The sequence below is a fragment of the Scyliorhinus canicula genome, chromosome 5, assembly GCF_902713615.1.
Source record: "Scyliorhinus canicula chromosome 5, sScyCan1.1, whole genome shotgun sequence".
Taxonomy (NCBI): domain Eukaryota; kingdom Metazoa; phylum Chordata; class Chondrichthyes; order Carcharhiniformes; family Scyliorhinidae; genus Scyliorhinus; species Scyliorhinus canicula.
In genome coordinates, this window is record NC_052150.1 from 54008684 (window position 1) to 54031890 (window position 23207).

Genomic DNA, 23207 nt, shown 5'->3' on the forward strand with positions numbered 1-23207 from the left:
AACCTTTTCTGCCCGCCACCTTCTCAAAGACATTTCCTTTTATTTCCAACCCCCACTTGTTTAAAACTCCTTTTATTTTTATATCTTCCCAGTTCTGATGAAAGGTCAAGGACCTGAAATGTAAAGTGTACTTCTCTCTCCACAGATGCTGCAATATCTGCTAACCGATTACTTCCATCATTTCCTGTGTTGATTTTACGCAGAATTTTTATGCATACCATCGTTTTCACACAAAGTTGCTGCAGTTTCAGTCATGACTTGCTTATTCGTTTGTAGAGACACCATATAAATTGCTTCTATAGGCTGTTTGCTGATAGTCTTTCCTGTAAAACAGACTGCTTGCTGCAAATCCTGCTGTAACCTACATCCTACCTGCAACCAATCTTAATTGATCACTTCTTTCCGAACATTCCACTCAAGTGCTGCAACACACTGAAAAGGTACAATAGTAGAAATCTACACTTTTTACAAATTCAATAAGCAAGTGAAAGTAAAACCTTCCCATCTAATTGATCATGGATCATAGAATTTGCGGTGCAGAAGGAGGCCATTCGGCCCATCGAGTCTGCACCGGCTCTTGGAAAGAGCACCCTACCCCCTACCCAAGGTCAACACCTCCACCCTATCCCCACAACCCAGCAACCCCACCCAACACTAAGGGCAATTTTGGTGCAGATAAATACCATCTGCTGTCAAATAGAAATTGGAGACAAGCTTGAACGAAGATTTCATATGGAACAGCCTTGCACAGGTAAAGATCAATTAAAATGGGGCCACCAATAACATAAATTATTCAATTATTTTATTTATAGGTATTTCTGTACAATACAATGATTGAATGTTGTGACAATACTATTCAGTTAACAGGCATTTATAAGAAATAACCTTATAAATCCAAAGAATCACAAAAATGTTGATCTTGTAATTAAATTCACGAGTCGATAAAAGTCCTTCGTCATTCGCTGAAACCTATTGCTGAAAGCACCAGTATTTGTTAAAGTGCTACCATTTGAAAACATAACTTGACCTGTTCATCACTGTTTGGAAAGACCTGTGAATATTTATACAAATTCATTAAAAAATGACTTCACTTTCATGCCGAGCAAGGGCGGGTGGTAGTGTTGTTCCACAGGGGCCTTGAAAATTAAATCTGCAACGAGAAATATATTCCATCAGTTAGATCAATTTATTTCTTGGAACGGGCAGGTGTAGGGATAGAAAGAACACAGGACTGGGCGGGAGGAAACCACTTCAGCTACTCCAAATTCTACAGAAGGCTGACACAAGCAAACAACACTTTCCCAACTCTTTTGAGGATCACTGTAGAATTAGGTGGTTAGTCAAAACTTTCACCACCTAATTTTTCCATATAGAAGGGCCCCGTTACCCATTTAAATTGATGCATCACCAATTCACCAGGTATGCCTAAAAACAGTAAAGATCAATTTGCTGGCAAACATGCACTCGTACAGGTTGGGTGCATCGACTTTATAGTCAGAAATTAGATACATTATATCCAAAATATATACCAATTTGTACCACTGTGCCCAAATAGCTTTTATATAACATATAATAATCTTTATTGTCACAACTAGGCTTACATTAACACTGCAATGAAGCTACTGTGAAAAACCCCTGAATATAGCCTATGTCAGAATGTTGGATTATGCCCACCATGCAGGTTGAGTTTGACACCCCTATCTTAGTTCAAATGTACCAAAATGGTCATCGTACTGTTGTTTTAAGCAACCAATTACTGGTAGGTTAATATAGGAAGAATCAACATTTTCCTGTCTCCATTTTTTCAGTTACTCTTCATTTCCAACTGGAAATTGTAGTTGCCAAAGGAATGATATACAGTTGGGGGAATTTAGCAAAGTTGCTTCAATTAATATAAAATCTGATTGAAATCTTGCTCTGACACCAAGCAAATGGATTTTCAAAAGTTGAATTTCCTCTGTCACCAACAAACACTCTCAGCAAGTCGCACTAACAAATGTTAAACTGATTGTTTTCAGCATTGTAGGGTCTGATCACTCAAACAGCAATGAGAGATAATTAAGGAATTATTATTTAAAGTGCCCATTTTTTCCCCCCAAGCTGCCGCTGTCCCCTGAGCAGGGTGCTTCGGGGTCGGACGGGACCCGAGAGGGCCCGTTCCACCCAGCACAATTTAGCACCCCGGACTTGTTCAATTTCTCAGGGGAGGGGGTCAGCGATAAACCCCTGCTTCTTAGCGGGTTATAGTTTGGAAGACCCTCTGCCACCATCCCAGACCTGTTTCCGGAGTTGTATTCGGGGCCTTCCAGTGACGAGGTGGGGGGGGGGGGGAAGCAGGCATCTGCACCACCGCCTCCCGCTGGCACAGAGCCCTGGGAGGAGCCCGAGGAGGTCCCTGTCTGTCAATGATCCCGGTGGCAGGATCAAGGCAGCCCCCGAGTTGGTTGATAGGCCCGTGTTGCCCGCTGCACTCAGTGTGGTGGAGGATTCGGGCCCGGAGGGCGACTGTCCGAAGAGTGCCAGCTGCCAAGTGTCGGGAGCGCAGGATGCACGAGATGCTCTGCAGCGGGGTGCGGGTCTCACCCGTGCCTGACACTGTGTCGCCCCTCACCCCCTCTGGGGGACTCCCGGAACCTGGCACATCATAATTGAAGGTTCTTTTGTTTTTCTGCCTCTGTAGACAGTTCAGGCAGTGCCATATTTGTCACCCCTTCACCAATGCCCTGACTCCCTTCCTCTCCGCCACCCTTCTTTCCCCTCTCTCCCCCCACCACCCCCTTCCTTTCCCTTCTGTTGATACAGAGGCGAGGGTATCTGGTCTCTCTAGTGCAAAGTTTAGTGCCTGTACCATTTGTTTTTGTAGAAACGTGTTGTAAACTGTTTTAATAATCAGAGTATCCACACCACCACCCCCATCCCATACACTGGTACTGAGGGGAGGGTACCCTGTTTTTCCAACATGAAATTAGTGTTTGTACCGTTTGGCCTTGTATATATTTTTTTACTGTTTTAATAAAAAGATATGGCCAATCCATCAACCTTTCACATCTTTGGGTTGTGGGGGCGAAACCCACCCAAACACGGGGAGAACGTGCAAACTCCACACGGACAGTGACCCAGAGCCGGGATTGAACCTGGGACCTCACCGCCATGAGGCAGCAGTGCTAACCACTGCGCCACCGTGCTGCCCTTAAAAATGTTGTGTCCATCTTGACAGGAAACAGAAAAAGGGCAGAAAACAGGTTGGAAGCTAGCCAATAAATTTAATTTGTAATTTTATTTGTTGAGAGGTTAAACTAGGATTTTTAAACAGCTTTCTTTAAACACAAAACTAAGATTACAATAATTTAACTATTATCAGCACCCCTCCCAAAAGCACCATTAAGAGTTCTGAAGCTGATGTCGCAAAATAACAGATCCACCTGGGCATCAAAATCGTTAAGTTCCTGAAATTCAACCCAGTATAGTCTCTACTCTCATCAATAAAGGTTCTGCTCAAAAAGCACCCACCGAAGATAAAGTAATTCAAAACCAAACCATTAATTCCAACATTAAAAGAGGTTTTATGAAGCAAAATGAGGGATGGGGGCTTGTTCAAAAGGATGTAAATTTTGCATGTATGTAAATGCATGAAAAATGGGAAACGGAGAAGCTAATAAAATTTAGTGTAAAGCCCTCTCTACTGCCATTGTTATACGACTCACCAGAACACTGGTCCAATCACAGTTCAGGTGATGATAAATATCCTATGATAAACTGAATTCAAATACTCGAAACTGGCATGATCGGATTTGAATACACCTTCCCTCGATTGCTAATGCAGTAACATAACTGCTGTACTAGTGTACCCTTACTAATCCCAGGAATGGGCAGATTGCCTAATGATGAAAGGCTTGGAGAGGTTAGGTTTTCATCCATTAGAGATTAGAAGAGTAAGAGGTGCCTTGATCCTGAGGGGTATTGACACGACGGATGTGGAGAGGGTGTTTCCACTTGTGGGAGAATCTAGAACTGGGGATCAATTTTTAAAAATAGTGATTTAAGACACAAGACAAGGAGAATTTTCTTCCTGCAGAGGGTGGTGCGTCTCTGGAACTCTCTTCCTCAAAAGGCACTTTGAATATTTTTCAGGCTAGGTAGATAGATTCTTGATTAACAAAGGGGTAAAACGTTACCAGAGGTAAGCAGGTATGTGGAGTTGAGGTTGCAATCTGATCAGCCATGATCTTATTGAATGGCGGAGCAGGCTCAAGGGGCCAAGTAGCCTATTCCTGCTCCTAATTCGGATGTTCGTAATCCGAGATAAAGTTAACAGTCACTTGGACAAATGTGGTTTAATCAAGGAAAGCCATCACAGATTTGTTGAAGGCAAATAGTTTAAAATTTCTAATACAAAAGCAAAAGAAAAATACGATGGATGTTGGAAATCTGAAATAAAGTTAGAAAATGCGAGAAATACTCAGTGAGCCAGGCAGGATCTAGGATGAGAATTTATCAACCTGAAATGTTAAATTTGTTTCTTTCTCCACAGATGCTGCCAGTACTTTCAGAATTTCACAGGGTTTGAGAGTGTAATTAACTTGATTTAAATTTTTTGATGAAGTAACAGAAAAGGCTGATGAGGGTAAAACAGTTGTTGGGTGTTTATGGATTTCCAAAGGGTGTTCAATAAAGTGCCACATAATAGGTCATCAGCAGAACTGAAGTCCATGGAATAAAAGGGACAGTGGGAGCATGGAGACAAAGTTGGTCGAATGACAAGAAACCGGGTAGCATGGTGGCGCTGTGGTTAGCACTGCTGCCTCACGGCATCGAGGTGCCAGGTTCGATCCTGGCTCTGGGTCACTGCCTGTGTGGAGTTTGCACATTCTCCCTTGTTTGTGTGGGGTTCGCCCTCACAACCCAAAGATGTGCAGGGTAGGTGGATTGGCCACTCTAAATTGGCCCTTAATTGGAAAAAATGAATTTGGCACTCTAAATTTAAATAAAAAAGAATGACAAGAAACAGAGCAGTGGTAAACTGTTGCTTTTCAGTTCAGAGGAAAGTGTATGATGCAGTGTCCCCAGGATGAGTACAAAGACTAATGCTTTTCTATGTCAATGAATTAGATACACAGGGCACAATTTCAAAGCTTGCAAATTACACAAAACTTGGTAGTACCTGAATTGTGTGGTGGCTTCTGTGATAACAGTATTGAATTCTGCTACTGGTACACCCCTCGCAGCCACCTGGGGAGCAAACAATGCTGCAGGATAAACGATCGATGATGTCCCAACCTTCGAAAACAATTTCAAAAGATTGTATTGAAATTGAAGCAAGACTAATTTGTCGCAGAAACTTTCAGAGGATAATCTGCCAGACTTTGTGATTTCATTAGTGGAAAGGATCATAAGTGGTCAGTTTTATTAGTGCGCTGCTGAAAGCTGAAACATATTTAAGGTAGCATATTAGAAACTCAATTCTGGGATATCAGAGGAAAGAGATCACACAATAAACATTTCTTCATGAAGTAGACAAGATCCATAAACATGGAATCGTTTCCTTCTAACTTGCACGAGCAGCTTTACTGAGAAAAGTGTATACTCATGTAATATACAAATTGTACAGGGCAGCACGGTGGCGCTGTGGGTTAGCACAACCGCCTCACGGCGCTGAGGTCCCAGGTTCGATCCCGGCTCTGGGTCACTGTCTGTGTGGAGTTTGCACATTCTCCCCGTGTCTGCGTGGGTTTCGCCCCCACAACCCAAAAATGTGCAGAGTAGGTGGATTGGCCACGCTAAATTGCCCCTTAATTGGAAAAAATAATTGGGTAATCTAAATTTTAAAAAAATAAATAAAATATACAAATTGTACTAATAATACCACTGAAACGCGGCTTTGTTCAGAATCAGTGTTCTATTGTAATGGTGCAGGTGGTGAGGAAGAAGAGGGGAAAAGAGGGGGCAAGAAAGAAGCAATAGAAGGAAATCTATGACAGTGGGCAATAAAAGGTCCTGGGGAATGTAGATCTGAACAAAGAGAGGAACCAGGGCAGTACGTTCATGTTGATCATCTGCACTCACTCCGCCAAGGAAAGCGGGAGTGCACCCCATCTCAGTAGGTCCTTTTTTACTTCCTCCATCAGACTGGTCAGGTTCCACTTGTGGATCCCTGTCCAGTCATGGGCAATCTGGATCCCCAGGTAGCGGAATTTGCTTTGGATTAGTTTAAATGGTAGACCTCCATCTGGGCCCCTGCCCCTCTCGGGTTCACCAGGAATACCTCGCTTTTGCCCAGGTTAAGTTTGTACCCAAGAAGGCTCCGAAATCTCCCAGGAGCTTCATGATTTATTTCATGCGCTTTGTGGGTGCGAGATGTAGAGGAGCAGGTCATCCGCATAGAGTGAGACTCTGTGCTCTCTGCCTCCTCTTCGGATTCCCTTCCAGCTTCACGCCACTCTCAGGGCGTTCGCCAGGGCGAACAAGAACGGGGACAGCGGGCATCCATACCTTGTGCCTCGGTGTAGCTGGATGTATTCAGAGCTGGTGGCGTTGGTCCGTATGTTCGCCTTGGGGTGTTGTACAGGAGTTTCAACCATGAGGTTCATAGAATCATAGATTTTACAGTGCAGAAGGAGGCCATTCAGCCCATCGACTCTGCACTGGCCCTTGGAAAGAGCACCCTACTTAACCCCCACACCTCCACCCTATCACCATAACCCAGTAACCTCACCTAACTTTTTTTTTTCTTTTTTTTTAAATATAATTTTTATTGGAATTTTTTACAGAAAATATAAAACATAACGACAAACAATGAAATGCAACAAAATAACCCATAATAACCGTACCACCCCCAGACTGTATCGACGCATGTATCCCATCCCCCACCCCCCCCAACCCCAATGAACAACAAAAGAACTTCAAATTAAATTTAAATTAAATAAACAAACATAGTCATCGTCCGCCCCCCCCCACCCACCTTTTCCCTCCCCCACCCACCTTTTCCCTCCCCCTTCCCCCCCGGGTTGCTGCTGCTACTGTCCCCGTACCCTATCGTTGAGCCAGAAAGTCGAGAAAAGGTTGCCACCGCCTAAAGAACCCTTGTACCGACCCTCTCAGGGCGAATTTGACCTTCTCTAGCTTAATGAAACTCGCCATGTCATTGATCCAGGTCTCCACGCTTGGGGGCCTCGCATCCTTCCATTGTAGCAAGATCCTTCGCCGGGCTACTAGGGACGCAAAGGCCAGCACACCGGCCTTTTTCGCTTCCTGCACTCCCGGCTCCACCCCAACCCCAAAAATCGCGAGTCCCCATCCTGGCTTGACCCTGGATCCCACCACCCTCGACACTGTTCTCGCCACCCCCTTCCAGAACTCCTCCAGCGCCGGGCATGCCCAGAACATATGGGCATGGTTCGCTGGACTCCCCGAGCACCTGACACACCTGTCTTCACCCCCAAAGAACCTACTCATCCTTGTCCCAGTCATGTGGGCCCGGTGCAGCACCTTGAATTGGATGAGGCTAAGCCGCGCACACGAGGAGGAAGAATTAACCCTCTCCAGGGCATCAGCCCATGTCCCGTCTTCGATCTGTTCCCCCAGTTCCCCCTCCCATTTAGCTTTCAGCTCCTCTACTGGAGACCCCTCCATCTCCCTGACTCCCTCAACGCCATAGCCAAAGGTTCAATCGCCAGTGCAAAGAGCAAGGGGGACAGGGGGCACCCCTGCCTGGTCCCACGGTAGAGCCTAAAGTACTCCGATCTCCTTCCATTTGTAACTACACTCGCCATCTGAGCCGCGTAGAGCAGCCTCACCCATTTGATGAATCCCTCCCCGAATCCGAACCGCTCCAGCACCTCCCACAGGTACCCCCACTCAACTCTATCAAACACTTTCTCCGCATCCAGCGCCACCACTATCTCCGCCTCCCCCTCCACTGCCGGCATCGTAATAACATTTAGCAGTCTCCGCACATTCGTGTTGAGCTGCCGTCCCTTGACAAATCCTGTCTGATCCTCGTGTATCACCCCTGGCACACAGTCCTCTATCCTGGTGGCCAGGATCTTCGCCAGCAACTTAGCGTCAACATTGAGGAGCGAGATAGGCCTATATGATCCACACTGCAAGGGGTCCTTATCCCGCTTTAGGATCAGAGAGATCAGTGCCCGCGACATCGTCGGGGGCAAAGCCCCCCTCCCATGCCTCATTGAAAGCTCGCACCAACATGGGGCCCACCAGATCCGCATACTTTTTATAAAATCCACCGGGAACCCGTCCGGCCCCGGCGCCTTACCTGACTGCATTTGTCCAATCCCCCTGACTAGCTCCTCCAGCTCTATCGGCGCCCCCAGCCCCTCTACCAGCTCCTCTTGAACCCTTGGGAACCGTAGCCTGTTCATGAAGCTCTCCATCCCCCCTCTCCCCATCGGAGGTTCTGACCGGCACAGTTCCTCGTAGAAGTCCCTAAAGACCCCATTTACTTCTGTCCCCTTCTGCACTACATTCCCACCCCTATCCGTCACTCCACCAATTTCCCTAGCCGCATCTCGCCTGCGGAGCTGATGCGCAAACATCCTGCTCGCCTTCTCCCCATACTCATATACCGTGCCCTGCGACCTCCTCCACTGTGTCTCCGCCTTTCTGGTGGTCAACAAGTCAAATTTGGCCTGCAAACTGCGCCGTTCCCCCAGCAACCCCTCCTCCGGTGCCTCCGCGTATCTCCTGTCCACATCCAGGAGCTCTCCCACCAGTCTCTCCCTCTCCTTCCTCTCCCTCCTTTCCCTATGGGCCCGGATGGAGATCAGCTCCCCCCGGATCACTGCTTTCAGAGCCTCCCAGACCATCCCCACCCAGACCTCCCCCGTATCATTGGTATCAAGATACCCCTCAATACTTCCCCGGACCCTCCTACACACCTCCTCCTCAGCCAGCAGCCCCACATCCAGGCGCCAGAGCGGGCGCTGGTCCCGCGCCTCCCCCATCTCCAGATCAACCCAGTGCGGAGCATGGTCTGAGATCGCTATGGCCGAATACTCTGCATCCTGCACCTTCGGGATCAATCCCCTGCTCAGGATGAAAAAAATCTATTCGGGAATAGACCCTATGGACATGGGAGAATAAGGAATACTCCCGCGCTCTCGGCCTCCCAAACCTCCAGGGATCCACCCCTCCCATCTGGTCCATAAACCCCCTCAGCACTCTGGCCGCCGCCGGTCTCCTACCCGTCCTTGAACTGGACCGGTCCAGTGGGGGATCCAGCACTGTGTTAAAGTCTCCCCCCATGATCAGGCCCCCTGCCTCCAGGTCCGGAATGCGGCCCAACAAGCGCCTCATGAAGCCGGCATCATCCCAATTCGGGGCATATACATTAACCAGCACCACCTTCTCTCCCTGCAGCCTACCCTTCACCATAATATATCTGCCCTCCTTGTCCGACACCACCTCAGCCGCCTCGAACGCCACCCTCTTCCCCACCAGGATCGCCACCCCCCGGTTCTTCGCGTCCAATCCTGAGTGAAAAACCTGCCCCACCCACCCCTTCCTCAGATGAACCTGGTCCGCCACTTTCAAGTGGGTCTCCTGGAGCATAGCCACGTCCGCCTTCAGCCCCTTCAGATGAGAAAATACCCTGAATCTCTTAACCGGCCCATTCAGCCCCCTCACGTTCCAGGTAATCAGCCGAATCAGAGAGCAACCTGCCCCTCTCCCCCGCCGGCTAGCCATAGCTTATCGACTGCTCGCCCCAGGCCAGCTCGCCCCGCCTGACCCGTTCCCCATGGCGATAACGCCTCTCCTCTACCCCCCAGGCCCACGCCCGCTCCTTCCTGGCCATTCCAGCAGCAACCCGGTATCCCCCCCCCACCCGGCTAGGACCCCACCTAGCCGCGACGCACCCGCCATGGTACTTCCGTGAGTCAGCTGACTTCTGCTAACCCGGCAGCTCCTGCCAAAACCCATCTCCTCCCGGCATGGGGTCATCCCCCTCTTGCCACACCTCCTTGGCACCGTCTGGTGCGGGAAAGAAAACCAGTAGAGGCCACGTCCCCACCTCCAGCTCCGCCCCCCCCTGCCCCGCAGCGCGGACAACCAGAGGAAAGCCCGCGCTTTCACACTGCCACACCCCACCCTTCCGACGCAGCTCCTCAAAATCCAGTTTCACCCCAACCCCCGGCCCCGTACAGAAGCGAACATATAAAGCACATACCCCCAACGTTCCCCACATACCCCACACCCATACCCAACAGACAAACCCAACAGACAAACCCACCCGGAAACAGAGCAAAAAGAAAAGCAGCATAAAAAAAACACGTGTCAAAATTGAAGAACAGCAACAGCGAAAACAGCAACGGCCATAGTGTGTCCCCAGATCCTAGTTCGAGTCCAGTTTCTCCGCCTGTACAAAGGCCCACGCCTCCTCCGGGGACTCAAAGTAGTGGTGCCGGTCCTTATATGTCACCCACAGACGCGCAGGCTGCAGCATTCCAAATCTGACCTGCTTGGCATGCAGCACCGCCTTCGTCCGGTTGAACCCGGCCCTCCGCTTTGCCACCTCCACACTCCAGTCCTGGTAGATTCGTACTACCGAATTCTCCCACTTGCTGCTCCTCTCTTTCTTGGCCCAGCGCAGCACACACTCCCGGTCACTAAATCGATGGAACCGCACCAGCACCACCCGCGGGGGTTCATTTGCCTTAGGGCTCCTGGCCAGCACTCTGTGAGCTCCCTCAAGCTCCAGGGGCAAATGGAAGGACCCCGCTCCCATCAACGAGCTCAACATACCACGGGAGATCCGACCCCTCCAGCCCCTCCGCCAGGCCCAGGATCCTCAAATTCTTTCGCCTCGTGCGAACGTCCAGCTCCTCCAAGCGGTCTTGCCACTTTTTGTGAAGTGCCTCGTGCAACTCCACGGCCTCCTCCTCCCTCTCAGCGGCCTGCTGCTGCAACTCCCGGATAGACACCTCCTGGGCCGCCTGAGCTCCAAGCAGCTTGTTGGTAGTCGCATTCAGTGAGTCCAGCAACTCGGCCTTCAGCTCCGCAAAACAGCGCAGAAGAGCAGCTTGCTGCTCCTGCGCCCACTTCCACCAGTCCTTGGGTGTTCCGCCGGCCGCCATTTTGTCCTTCTTCCCCCGCTTTTCTTGGGGAGCTGCTGCAGCCTTTTCCTTTGCCCCACTCCGGGTGAGCACCATAAATTATGGGGAATGCTCCTCTAGACACCTTCCCCCACCGGGATTCGTTGCGACAGCGCCGTTTGGGGCCCTCAAATCGGCCCAAAAGTCCTTAAGTAGCGGGAGCTGCGGTGCGGCTTAGCCGCAACTGCATAGCCGGTTTTCTGACCGCTCCACTCCTAGTCCAGGCCATCCACCGGTGGAGAATCTGAGAAGGAGTGTTCCCACACGGGGAAAATTCCAAACAGCACCACTACGAGCCCTTAAAAGAACCCCAAAGTCCGAAAATAGTGGGAGCCACTGAACGTGCGGCTTAGCTCCGCATCACCGCTACCGGAAGTCCGTCTCCGCTTCTTCAATGGCCTTGGTGAGATCTTTTCACAGTTCTTCCCTCTGCTGCTAGAATTCAGCTTTCATAAAGGCCCTCAGGTCAGCTTGAGACCTATAAGCTGGCCCTTCCCCCGCTAGCATGCTTGCAGAGGCTTTTGTTTGTTGCTGTTCAGACAAATCTTGCACTGTTTCTGAGGGTCTGATAACCAAGAAACATCCTATTCCTGGGGGAAAATACTCCTTGAACATTCACCCACGCCTTTTCATCGAAATTCCAACTCGTGCTGCCCAAAAAAGAGCTCTTTTCTGCAACCTTAGGCAGGAGCTGCCTCTGTGTGCTCACTCACTTCATGATGCACACCGGAAGTCCCCACCTAACTTTTTTGGACACTAAGGGCAATTCATCATGGCCAATCCACCTAACCTGCCCATCTTTGGACTGTGGGAGGAAACCAGAGCACCCGGAGGAAACCCACACAGACACGGGGAGAACGTGCAGACTCCACACAGTGACCCAAGCTGGGAATCGAACCTGGAACCCTGAAGTGGCGAAGCAACTGTGCTAACCACTATGCTACTTTGTGTTGTCAAAGACCTTTTCTGCGCCCAGAGAGACAATCATTCACCTCTGGTGTCTCTCCCCAGATGGCTTCATTATCACATTCAGCAGTCGTCTGATGTTTGCATCATTACCCTTACTAATATTCATTTTTTTTTTTAATACAAATTTTATTTTAATTACCAATTGCCAAGTGTGCGGTGGCATAATGTTGGGGTAATATGTGCAGCCAGTGGCTCCCACTAGATTACTGCACTTTTTGCCAATTTCTCTCAATTTCAGGGTGTATCTTCTCTAGAACACCCACATAATTAATGGGATAAGGATCCTATATGATTGAAATTCCCAGAGAAGTCAGGGGAAAGAAGGTGGACGGCAGATGTTTGTCGACGGAATCGAAGGTCTCTCAGAGCTCGTTGGCAAGTAAAATGACGGAGACAGCCTCTGGGGCTCTGGCCACTCCAATAACGGCCAAGGTCCTTTAGAGTGCCTGAAGCTAATATTCAACAAGTAAAGTTTAACAGACTTTTGGTTCCAGGTATGGTCCAAGCATCCTGGACTTAGTGCCTCCCCTCCGAAAACCTGCTGCCATTCCCAACAACGTAAATCTGTGAACAGATTTAACACTTGTGGGGCTGGAAGCAAAGAGGAGGAACTGGTTGAAATGTGGAGCCCGACATGAGAATGAAGCTCTCTAGCTTGGAACCAAATATAACTTCACTAGTGTCTCGTCAAAAGCTGTGATGACATTTTTGCAGTGGAAAGCGAAAGTGGGGGAGGTAGGATGGGTAGGTGAATGTTGAGTCCTTTTACCCACATAGGTGGTCCATGGACAAAAATATTTGAGAAGCACTGGTATAATGCAGGATAGAATTAGAATGCACTATCTCTTCTGCCAAAATTATGTCTTGTATACATACTTGTGTACTCCCTGTTGCATCAGTAAGCTTTTTTATTTCCATACATTAGCCATCTTTACAGCCAAAGTGAGATTGTCAATACGCAAGCAACTCTGTGTCATCAAACCACACTCGCTAGCAATTTGGTTGAAACATCCAAACCGTTTCCTTTTAAGATTTTCGTAACCGTAATGAAAGAATGAAGAATCCAATCAGTCCAGGTTGGTTATAAATTCAGATCTTAGGTCGTAGAAGGACAGACAACCACTCCTCAAACAAACTGCTTTCAACATTTCTTATTGGCTTTTGTGTACTAAGCCTCAAGCGCAGAATCTTTGTTAGATTCCATCCGGAAGCTAGGATCTCACAGACATGATTCACAGGATAGAGTGCACCTAATGATCCAGAAGAACATCAGTCTGTTTAATAAAATCTTCTTGTGCTGCAAAGGAACCTGCATTCAGTTTGAGGTAAAATGTGACATTAAAAAATGTAGGTCGGGGCAGCACGTGGCACAGTGGTTAGCACTGCTGCCTATGGCGCTGAGGACCCGGGTTCGAATCCCAGCCCTGGGTCACTGTCCGTGTGGAGTTTGCACATTCTGCCCGTGTCTGTGTGGGTTTGACCCCCACAACCCAAAATGTGCAGGTTAAGTGGATTGGCCATGCTAAATTGCCCCTTAATTTGGAAAAGGACAATTGGGTACTCTAAATTTATTTTTAAAAATGTAACCCCTATTAGTTATATCTGGCATGTCATGTGCATCTGATCAGTCTTCCACACAGGATCTAAAATGCCACGTACAATGGCAATTGTGAGAAGGGTGAGAAAGTACAGCACGTTCAACCATGATCATACTGAACGGTAGAGATAGCTTAATGTGGTTTACTTCACTTTGTCAAAGCTAAATTGGAAATTAAGAGAACAGGCAAAATCTGGAGTTCATAAGAGTTATTGCGGACAAAAAGAGGCCCTTTGGCCCATCCTGCCTGGCTAGGCTATTGAACATCTATCTTTTCTAATCCCATTTTCCAGCACTTGGCCTGTAGCCTTGTATGCCCTATTATTTCAAGTGCTCATCTAAATGCTTCTTAAATGTTGCGACGGTTCCCACTTCGACCATCACTTCAGACGGTGAATTCCAGATACCCACCACCCTCTTGGTTTTTCCTCAAATTCTCTCACCTTAAATCTATGGCCCTTAGTTTTGACCCCTTTAAGGGGGAATGCCCCTTCCCATCCACCCTATTATCTATATTCTTCATAATTTTGTATACCTCGATCATGTCCCCTGTCAGCCTTCTCTACTCTAAGGAAAACAACTCCAGCCTATTTTCATAACCGAAACGCTCCAGCCCAGGCAAAATCCTGGTGAACCTCCTCTGAACCATCTCTAGTGCAATCACATCCTTCCTATAGTGAGGTGACCAGAACCAGATACTAGCTGTGGCTGCGGAGTCTCAGGCCTTTCTCCCAGAATTTTGATATAATAAACTGCTTCTTTACTCATCCTCAGGCCTTTGTGTGAATATTTTCATCTCTAACAGAAAGGGATCATGTTACACTACTTTAAAGATAAGATCTGACTCCTGTCAGACCCATGCAGAGACTCTACCTGTATTTCTTAAGATGCTTCTCAGCTTGTTCTCAGACAAGTCTGCACCACTTTCAAGACTGTTAATCTCTTTTAACTGAACTGCAGTGACAGCAAACTGCTCAACTTCTGGTCACAGCTTCATTCAGATCAGAACTGAACTGTTTTCTGCAAAATGCCTGATGCCTTAGCTCCACCCACTAACGACACCACCGTGAAATCTAATTAACTCCGCAAGGAATCCCCTTAATCAAAACAGCATTCTAATACCCTAAGGTTTTTACAATGGTTTAATTGCATCCCTGGCTCCCAACCTTTCAAACTACAATTTATTTTAAAATATAGCTGCAGCAGTCTCACACACTCACCCAAACTTTTAACCCTTACTGCACCAAATACCTATAGAATACATCGGAAATTCCTACATTCATCACAATAATCAGCCATGATCATAATGAATGGCGGAGCAGGCTCGAAGAGCTGCATGCTCTATTTCTGCTCCTATTTTTTATGTTTCTAAATCAGAAATGTTTCCAATAATTTCCCTACCACAGATGTTATCTCTACTTCCCTTTCTGAATAATGGTACCACATTAGAGACAGCATGGTGGTTAGCACTGCTGCCTCACAGCGCCGGGTTTGATTGCAACCTTGGGTGGCTGTCTCTGTGGAGTTTCAACATTCGTCCCCTGTCTGCATGGATTTCCTCCGGATGCTCCGGTTTCCTCCCACAGTCCAAAGATGTGCAGGTTACGTGGATTGGCTATGTTACGTTGCCCTGAGATGAGGTTACAGGGATTGGGCTTAGGCAGGGTGCTCTTCGGAGGGTTGGTGCAACTTTGATGGGCTGAATAGCCTCCTTCTGCACTATAGGGATTCTATGATTAGCTGCCCTCCAGTCCACTGGCACCTCCCCTGCGGCCAGAGAGGATTTGAAAATTAGCATCTCATCACCTGCAATCTCCTCTCTTGCCTCACACAGCAGCCTGGGATACATCTTGTCAAGCCTGCTAAAATCAGTAATGCCTCCTTCCTCCCAATGTTAATTTGTTGAATTATACCACAGACCCCCTCCCTAATTTATAGATCTACATTCTTCTCTGTATCATACACAAATGTAAAGAAAACCTAATTTGAAACCTCACCTACATCTTCTCGCTTCTCATTCATATTGCCAGTTTGGTCCATCACGGGCCCTACTCTTACCCTGGTTACCGTCTTGCCCTTAATATAGTTACAAAGTACCTTGGAATTTTCCTTTATTTTGCCCGCCAGGGTTTTGTCATGCCCCCTCTTAGCTCTCCTAATTGTTTTTTTTTATGTAAAAGTATCCCTCTTCACTTTCTATACTCTTCCCGGGCACCACTGTTTTGAGTCCCAGGTATCTTCCATAAGCCTCCCCTTTTTTCCTTATCCAATCCTGTATATTCCTTGACATCCAGGGTTCTCTAGACTCATTGGTCCCGCCATTTATCTTTATGGGAACATCACTGTGGATGCTGTCAGTCCGCCTTGGTCACATTTTGCATTATGTTAAAATTTACTAAATGGGGAAGTACTTCTGAAAGCGGAAGCACAAAGGGATTTGGGAGTCCTTGTTCACGATTCTCTTAAGGTTAATGTGCAGATTCAGTCGGCAGTTAAGAAGGAAAATGCAATGTTAGCATTCATGTCTAGAGGGCTAGAATACAAGACCAGGTATGCACTTCTGAGGCTGTACATGGCTCTGGTCAGGCCACATTTGAAGTATTGTGAGCAGTTTTGGGCCTTGGGAAGGATGTGCTGGCCTTGGAAAGGGTCCAGAGGAGGTTCACAAGAATGATCCCTGGAATGAAGAACTTGTCATATGAGGAACGTTTGAGGACTCTGGGTCTGTACTCGCTGGAGTTTAGAAGGATGAGAGGTGACCTTATTGAAATGTACAAGATACTGCAAGGCCTGGATAGAGTGGACGTGGAGAGGATGTTTCCACTTGGAGGAAAGACTAGAACCAGAGGACACCATCTCAGATTAAAGGGACGATCCTTTAAAACAGAGATGAGGAGGAATTTCTTCAGCCAGAGGGTGGTGAATCTGTGGAACTCTTTGCCGCAGAAGGCCGTGGAGGCCAATTAATTGAGTGTCTTTAAGACAGAGATAGGTAGGTTCTTGATTAAAAGGGGACCAGGGGTTATGGGGAGAAGGCAGGAGAACGGTAATGAGAAAATATCAGCCATGATTGAATGGCGGAGCAGACTCGATGGGCCAAGTGGCCTAATTCTGCTCATATGTCTTATGGCCCTCCCCAATTCAGAACTTTTGCTTCTAGTCCATCTTTGTCCTTTTTCATAATTACCTTACATCTTATCGAGTTATGGTCACCATCACTGACACTTCTACCACCTGCCCAGCTTCATTCCCTAAAGTCAGGTCCAATTCCACCCCTTTCTCTTGTAGTACTTTCTACATGCTGGCTCAAAAAGCTCTCCAGGATGCATCTTAAGAATTTCGACCCCTCTAATCTTTCACACTACTATCCCAATTAATAATGAGAAAGTTGAAATCCCCTATTATTATTACTCTATTATCTTTACACTTCTCTGAGATTTGCCGACATCCCCGATTGTTTGGGGGTCTATTGCACATTCCCAGCAACATGATTGGCCTCTTTCCTCAATGCAGTAATCAGCTCCTTGATCAATAATGGAACACCATCTCCTCATTTACATCACCCCCTCTTGCCTGAAGATGCTATATCCCAGAATATTGAGCTGCCAGTCCTGCCCTTCCGTCAACCATGTTTTTGTGATAGTAAATCGGAGATCATCCTCTTTGGGCTCAAGATGGAAAATAGTCTGATCCAAGTGCCGAGGAGCTGTGAACGAGCAGGTTAATTTAGGGGTCCATGTACAGAAATCACAAAAATTAATACATAGGTAAAAAAAACTTAAGAGCTAATCAAATGTTAGCTTCCATCATAGGGGTTGCAATAAAAAGTTGAAGTTATGCAACGGTTATGTAAAGCACTGGTGGAACCTATATAGAGTATTGCGTTCAGTCCCAGGCATTGCACCTCAGGAAAGATAATTTGAACAGATGAAGCGGGCCATTGTTTGCTGCTGTACTATGCAGTTGCAATAAGAACGGTATTCTCAACTAACAGAATGTTGCTATCAAGCCAAAAAGATGTTCTGCCTATCACACTAATGAGTAATGTGATATATGAATTTCAATGCCGGTGTGATGCCAGATATGTAAACCCCACACAATCCAACGACTGGCAGATTGTATCAAATGGCACGTCCATTTGGCTGTTCATAACAGGCAAAGTACTGACCATTCTCAACCAACCCATGCTTGCAAAATACAAATCATAGTGTCCAACATTAGAGTTGATTCCACAACTGGACAACACTTGCTAAACAATCCTGACTGTCCTAACAATTACACTGAAAACCAATTTAAGATGGTCAGTGTGGCTTACTTATGCATGCTAAAAGTCACATATACTGACACACAAGGCTCTGTTCTTTGCAGACAGTAGGGGCATGTCCACACTTTTGCATCTTTTTTAACTAAACAAAATAATTACTATGGTTTATTCACCCCAGGGTAATTCCTTGACCAATTGGAGTCAACCTGTCTGGTTTAAATTTGAACAATCTAATTGAACTTATGATTAAGAGGAGTTGATAAGGTAGACAAACTATTTTTTCTGCTGTGATAAACTGAAGGGTATACAGCCTTGAAGGATTCGGAATTTGGGTTTACCTCCATTTTGGATTGTTCCTCCATTTTGTGTTGGTCAGAACAGAACAGATTGTCTGTTAATTCAGCTAAATTTAATTTTGGACAAAACATGCAAACCAGACCTAACCTAAGGAGGCTGGCCCCTCTCATCTGCTTTGCTTACTCTTAGGAGTAGCTCATGGTCAAATGACATTGGTCACTGCTCATTAAACATGTGTTGTTCTATTTGCCTTCAGAAATAACTTACAGCATGCTGACAGAAACGTAATTTACTTTTGCCTCAGCAACATCTGTCCGATTGGCCAGTGAAGATAACCTAAGAGGCAGTAGACAAGGGCCTCCGCTTCAGATAACAGAACCTGTAGCGTTTGCAGGATACGTGATTGGTGTTATCCGAATGGCCGAGCTGAATGAGACTTTTAATAAAACCAGAAGGCTGTTTATGACACCCATTGATTCAAGGCCTGAGACCAGATGAACGAAGGACAGACAATTATCACAGGAGTGCTAATCCGTCAAGGCAACTGGTCTATTCCAATGTTGCTATCAGCAGAAACAGCAATTAGTGGAGGACTGTGATATCAGAGTCCTGAAGTAGAAACATAGATGCTAACATAATGATGTGTCTTATAAGTGTTAAGAAGAAGTAATTACATTTGGCTCTGTATTGGATTCTGTAACAGTATATGGTTACTTGTAATGACATAAGTTTTAGCTATCATTATTTTACACTATGTATGAAATAAAAAATATATAGGGAGTGGTGTAGGTCACATTATAATCTGTGCCACATATTTATGTTATGAATTCGCTCTGTATAACCTTTATAAATGGTAATCATGGATATACACTTATTTTAAGGACACACCTTGTATAACCTTAAGTATAATTCATATTATAATCTAATACACCAAGCATTATAAAATATTCTGTGAATTAGGAGTGGTGCCCATATTATCCTTTGCATTAAAAGTAAAATGGTTTGGGGCAACTTCTAGGTTCACTGTATGAGGTTAGTTGGGGCCTCATGGCCAGATAGGTGATGAGAGAGGCTGACCCTTTGTTTTCATAAGAATCCATGCTGCTGCATTAGCCATTATCGGAGAAAAGGAATTAGAAGCCATAAATTCCTCCCCTAGAGGATGGAGTCTCTGGCTAGCACATATCTAGAAATGGGACCTATTACCAATTCTAAAGGTTACCGGAGACTCCTCGGATATTAAGGATAGTAGCATCAATGTAAGCCTACGTGTGACAATAATAAGGATTATCATCAAATGGAGATCTTGAGGGTCTTGAATAAACATTACTTGTTAGGGAAGGGCGAGGCTAGAAAATAGTGGGAAGAGCAAAGAGACTAAAAATGTATTGCGCCCTTGTGCCTGTAAGCCAAGATGAGTTCTGTTTGATTTCTGACGTGGTGTTAGGGCAGACCTGTTTTCCCGGCCACCTCAAGATCTCTAATAAAGTCTATTAACAGAACTCACCACGCCTGATCCTTGTCTACTTTTTTGATTCTAACAGCCTTAAAAATAAAGCGAGGCTTTTCAGGGCTGGATGATGTTGTGAAACAATCACTTCTTCTTCAAAACGTAGGGTGGAAATCTCAAAACGTTGTTGAGGATAGGTTAATTAAATTTGAACACAGATTGAAATATTTTGTCCAACAAAAATTGTAAGAGATACACAGAACTAGTGCAGGTAAATTGAGTGAAGATATGGGGTAACCAGGTTGAATTGAAGAACAGGCTTGAGGAGTTGAATCACTATTCAATTTATATGCCCCAAATCCAAGATATAATTTATATTTAGTTTAAGTCCCATCTCTTACAAATTTAAGTCTTGGTGGTCATAACAGTTAGAGTTTTCACTTAATGAAAAAACTAATGAATCAGTAATTGTCCTGTACATTTTAGTTGAATCAGGATCTACCTGGAAGATCAGTTTGATTTTGAAAGGATGATGTTTTCCACTTTGTATCAGTGTTTCAGAACCTACAAGGATTCCACTACTGAATGTGGAAGATATCTTCCAAAAGACACCTTCCTGTTTAATAGTTGGCCAGTCAAGAGAAATAAAGCTTGATAAATTTATTTCATCAACCAAGACAAGCAGTATCATTGCCTAACTTCATGGCATCCTTTTATGTCATTGATTTGAGTTTTAAACGTAAGCAGTGTGAAAATTATAATTGATACAAATATGCATTTCTATGATGTTTTCATACTATTTTATGTCAGTTACAAGTAATGCCACTCAAATGTGGAGCTTCAACAATTATACTTTTACATTATTAGCTACAAAAAGCACTGGTCACCATGCTACTAGTTTAGTGAGTCTTGTTTTTTAGTATCATAGAATTTACAGTGCAGAAGGAGGCCATTCGGCCAACCGAGTCTGCACCGGCTCCTGGAAAGAGCACCCTACCCAAGGTTAACACCTCCACCCCATCCCCATAACCCAGTAACCCCACCCAACACTAAGGGCACTTTTTAGACACTAAGGGCAATTTATCATGGCCAATCCACCTAACCTACACATCTTTGGACTGTGGGAGGAAACCGGAGCACCCGGAGGAAACCCACACACACACGGGGAGGATGTGCAGACTCCGCACAGACAGTGATCCAAGCTGGAATCGAACCTGGGACCCTGGGGCTGTGAAGCGATTGTGCTATCCACAATGCTGCCCTATCAAGGAATATTGCCCTCATCGACATTGAGTCACATTCAGAAAACAATCCTGTCTGTGTAGTAACAAAAAAAAACTTACTAAAAGACAAAGGTCACAGATTTCAAGTTCCTTGTTCACTTCCATCAGTATATCAGAATCTAGGGTCTCTCCAAACCACACCACATGTGGACGAAGTAGACCATTACAGCCAGATTTTTCACACCTAAAGAAATAAACAGAAAATTGAACTCTACCAAATACCTATCAAAATCACATAGAGGTGTCTTAACATTACATTTATAGAGAAAAGCTGTTCCATACTCTCAACAGATATTTGTACGAGCTTCTAGAGACCCTGTTAATCACCACCACAAATTAAAGATGGAAATCCAGCTCATGGTTCATAGCAAGGGGAGAGCAGAATAGGGACAAACCTACGTCCAATTCTTTATTGGCACCCCACTACGTTGGGCCAATAGTCCTGCCCCTTAAAAATAAGTACATTAAAACTACTTCCTTACTTGAGCATTCCTAGTTGGTTCCATACATCTGACTATAACACATGGGCTGAGAGAGCAGAAACCAAATTAACAAAGGAGCATTTGGATCAAGGAATAGCTTTTCAGTCCGTGTTTAATGCTCCACGTGCATGATCATATATTCTCAGTTTACTTAATCTGCTGAGAAAGTTAGCAACCTTCACCAACATTCACTATATGCAATAAGATATGTCACAGCACTTTGCAGGGGACAACGAATATACACAAAAGCAGATGGGGAAAGGAGGACCAAGACTATCAAGAGAGCAAAACCACTGCCAACATTGAAAGTCTTGAGTAGACTTTGAAAGGCAGGGAGATGGCAAAGAGAATAAGCTGAAGGAAGGAGAAAGACATTGAAAAATGGGATACCAAGGTGGTGTAGAGTGTCCCAAGTAGGCTGGGATTGGAGGATTAAAACGTGCAGAGAAATGGGACTGTAGATCACATTATAATCTTTCATCCAGTACTTTTGGTGAGCCTATCAACACAGAATTTATTTCTCACAGACATTGCTCTTTACTCTCTTGCCCTAATCTTTATCCTCCCCCGATTATGTACCTTTCCCAGCCAATTCGTCAGACAACTGATATCCCAGGCCTTTGTCATTTCTATTCTAGAGATTCCATTCTCAAAAACAGCAAGAAGAACTTTGCAGAATAAGCAGATATCACAATCCTGCAGTACAGCAATCTTGGAGGTACTTAGAAACCCCACTGGATCAAGTCTATATTAAACAAGTTACGATACTTCAACGTAATTCATTTTGAAGAGCCCCAAGAAATGTGGGAAGGTGCCAAATAATTTCAAGGTGTCCCATTTGTCAATTCTAAACCATTTGATGGGGAAATAATTTGGTGAATTAAAATGTTCTCGTCAACTAGTCTGATGAGTCCTTCCCTGGAGGAGACAGTCTACAGTGTGATGTACTTGCATTGATTTTACAGTGTAGAATGTAGCAATTACATTTGTTTTAATATATAGTTAATAGGGAGGTAGAGCAAGTGATTAGGAAGACAATTGGAATGTTGGTGTTGATTGCAAGGAGAATAGAGCATAAAAGAAAGGAAGCGTTGTTGCAGTTGTACAGGGGTACAGCAAGATTACACCTCGAGTATTTTTAATAAAAGTTAAGGGTCCCACATTTAAGACTGAGGGGGTTGGGGGAGGGTTAATGGTTGGTTACGGGGAGATTGACAGGAAAATGGAGTTGAGGCCACAATCAGGTCAACCTATCGAGTGGTGAAGCAGGTTTGAGGATCCAACGGTCTACTCCAGTGCCTAGTACATTGTGTATTGTAATATGTTCGGTGATCAATATGTGAGGGTATTAGCACTATTACCTGGGAAGATGTTCAACTGGAATTTTGGCATCATCTGTATTGGGATCCGGTGCACTAGAAATAATTAAGAAGCATCATAAATATACCATAGCAAGATTTCCAGCTTCCTTAAAACACAATTCTGCAGTTTTTCAATATACATCTGCCAAATGCACAGCAATTTCTTCTGATTATTCCCAGTAAACAAGCTTTAATCTAATTTCCAAAAAAATGATTTTTAAAAAAAAAATATAGAACAGTACAGCACAGAACAGGCCCTTCGGCCCTCAATGTTGTGCCGAGCAATGATCACCCTACTCAAACCCACGTATCCACCCTATACCCATAACCCAACAACCCCTCCTTAACCTTACTTTTTTTTTAGGACACTACGGGCAATTTAGCATGGCCAATCCA

The 23207-nt window shown here is 45.5% G+C and overlaps 1 protein-coding gene across 1 annotated transcript in view; it reads right to left on the reverse strand.

Annotated features, from left to right (window-relative positions):
* Positions 1 to 785: 785 nt before the first annotated feature.
* The window catches only part of sirt5 (sirtuin 5), a 51645-nt gene continuing 29223 nt past the window's right edge, over positions 786 to 23207 (reverse strand). Inside the window, exons 6-9 of the mRNA XM_038797091.1 lie at positions 22812 to 22865; positions 21029 to 21152; positions 5162 to 5277; positions 786 to 1150 (exon numbers count right to left, since the gene is read on the reverse strand). Coding sequence (XP_038653019.1) covers positions 1075 to 1150; positions 5162 to 5277; positions 21029 to 21152; positions 22812 to 22865 — 370 coding nt within the window. The 3' untranslated portion in view covers positions 786 to 1074. The remainder of the gene's footprint in view (positions 1151 to 5161; positions 5278 to 21028; positions 21153 to 22811; positions 22866 to 23207) is intronic.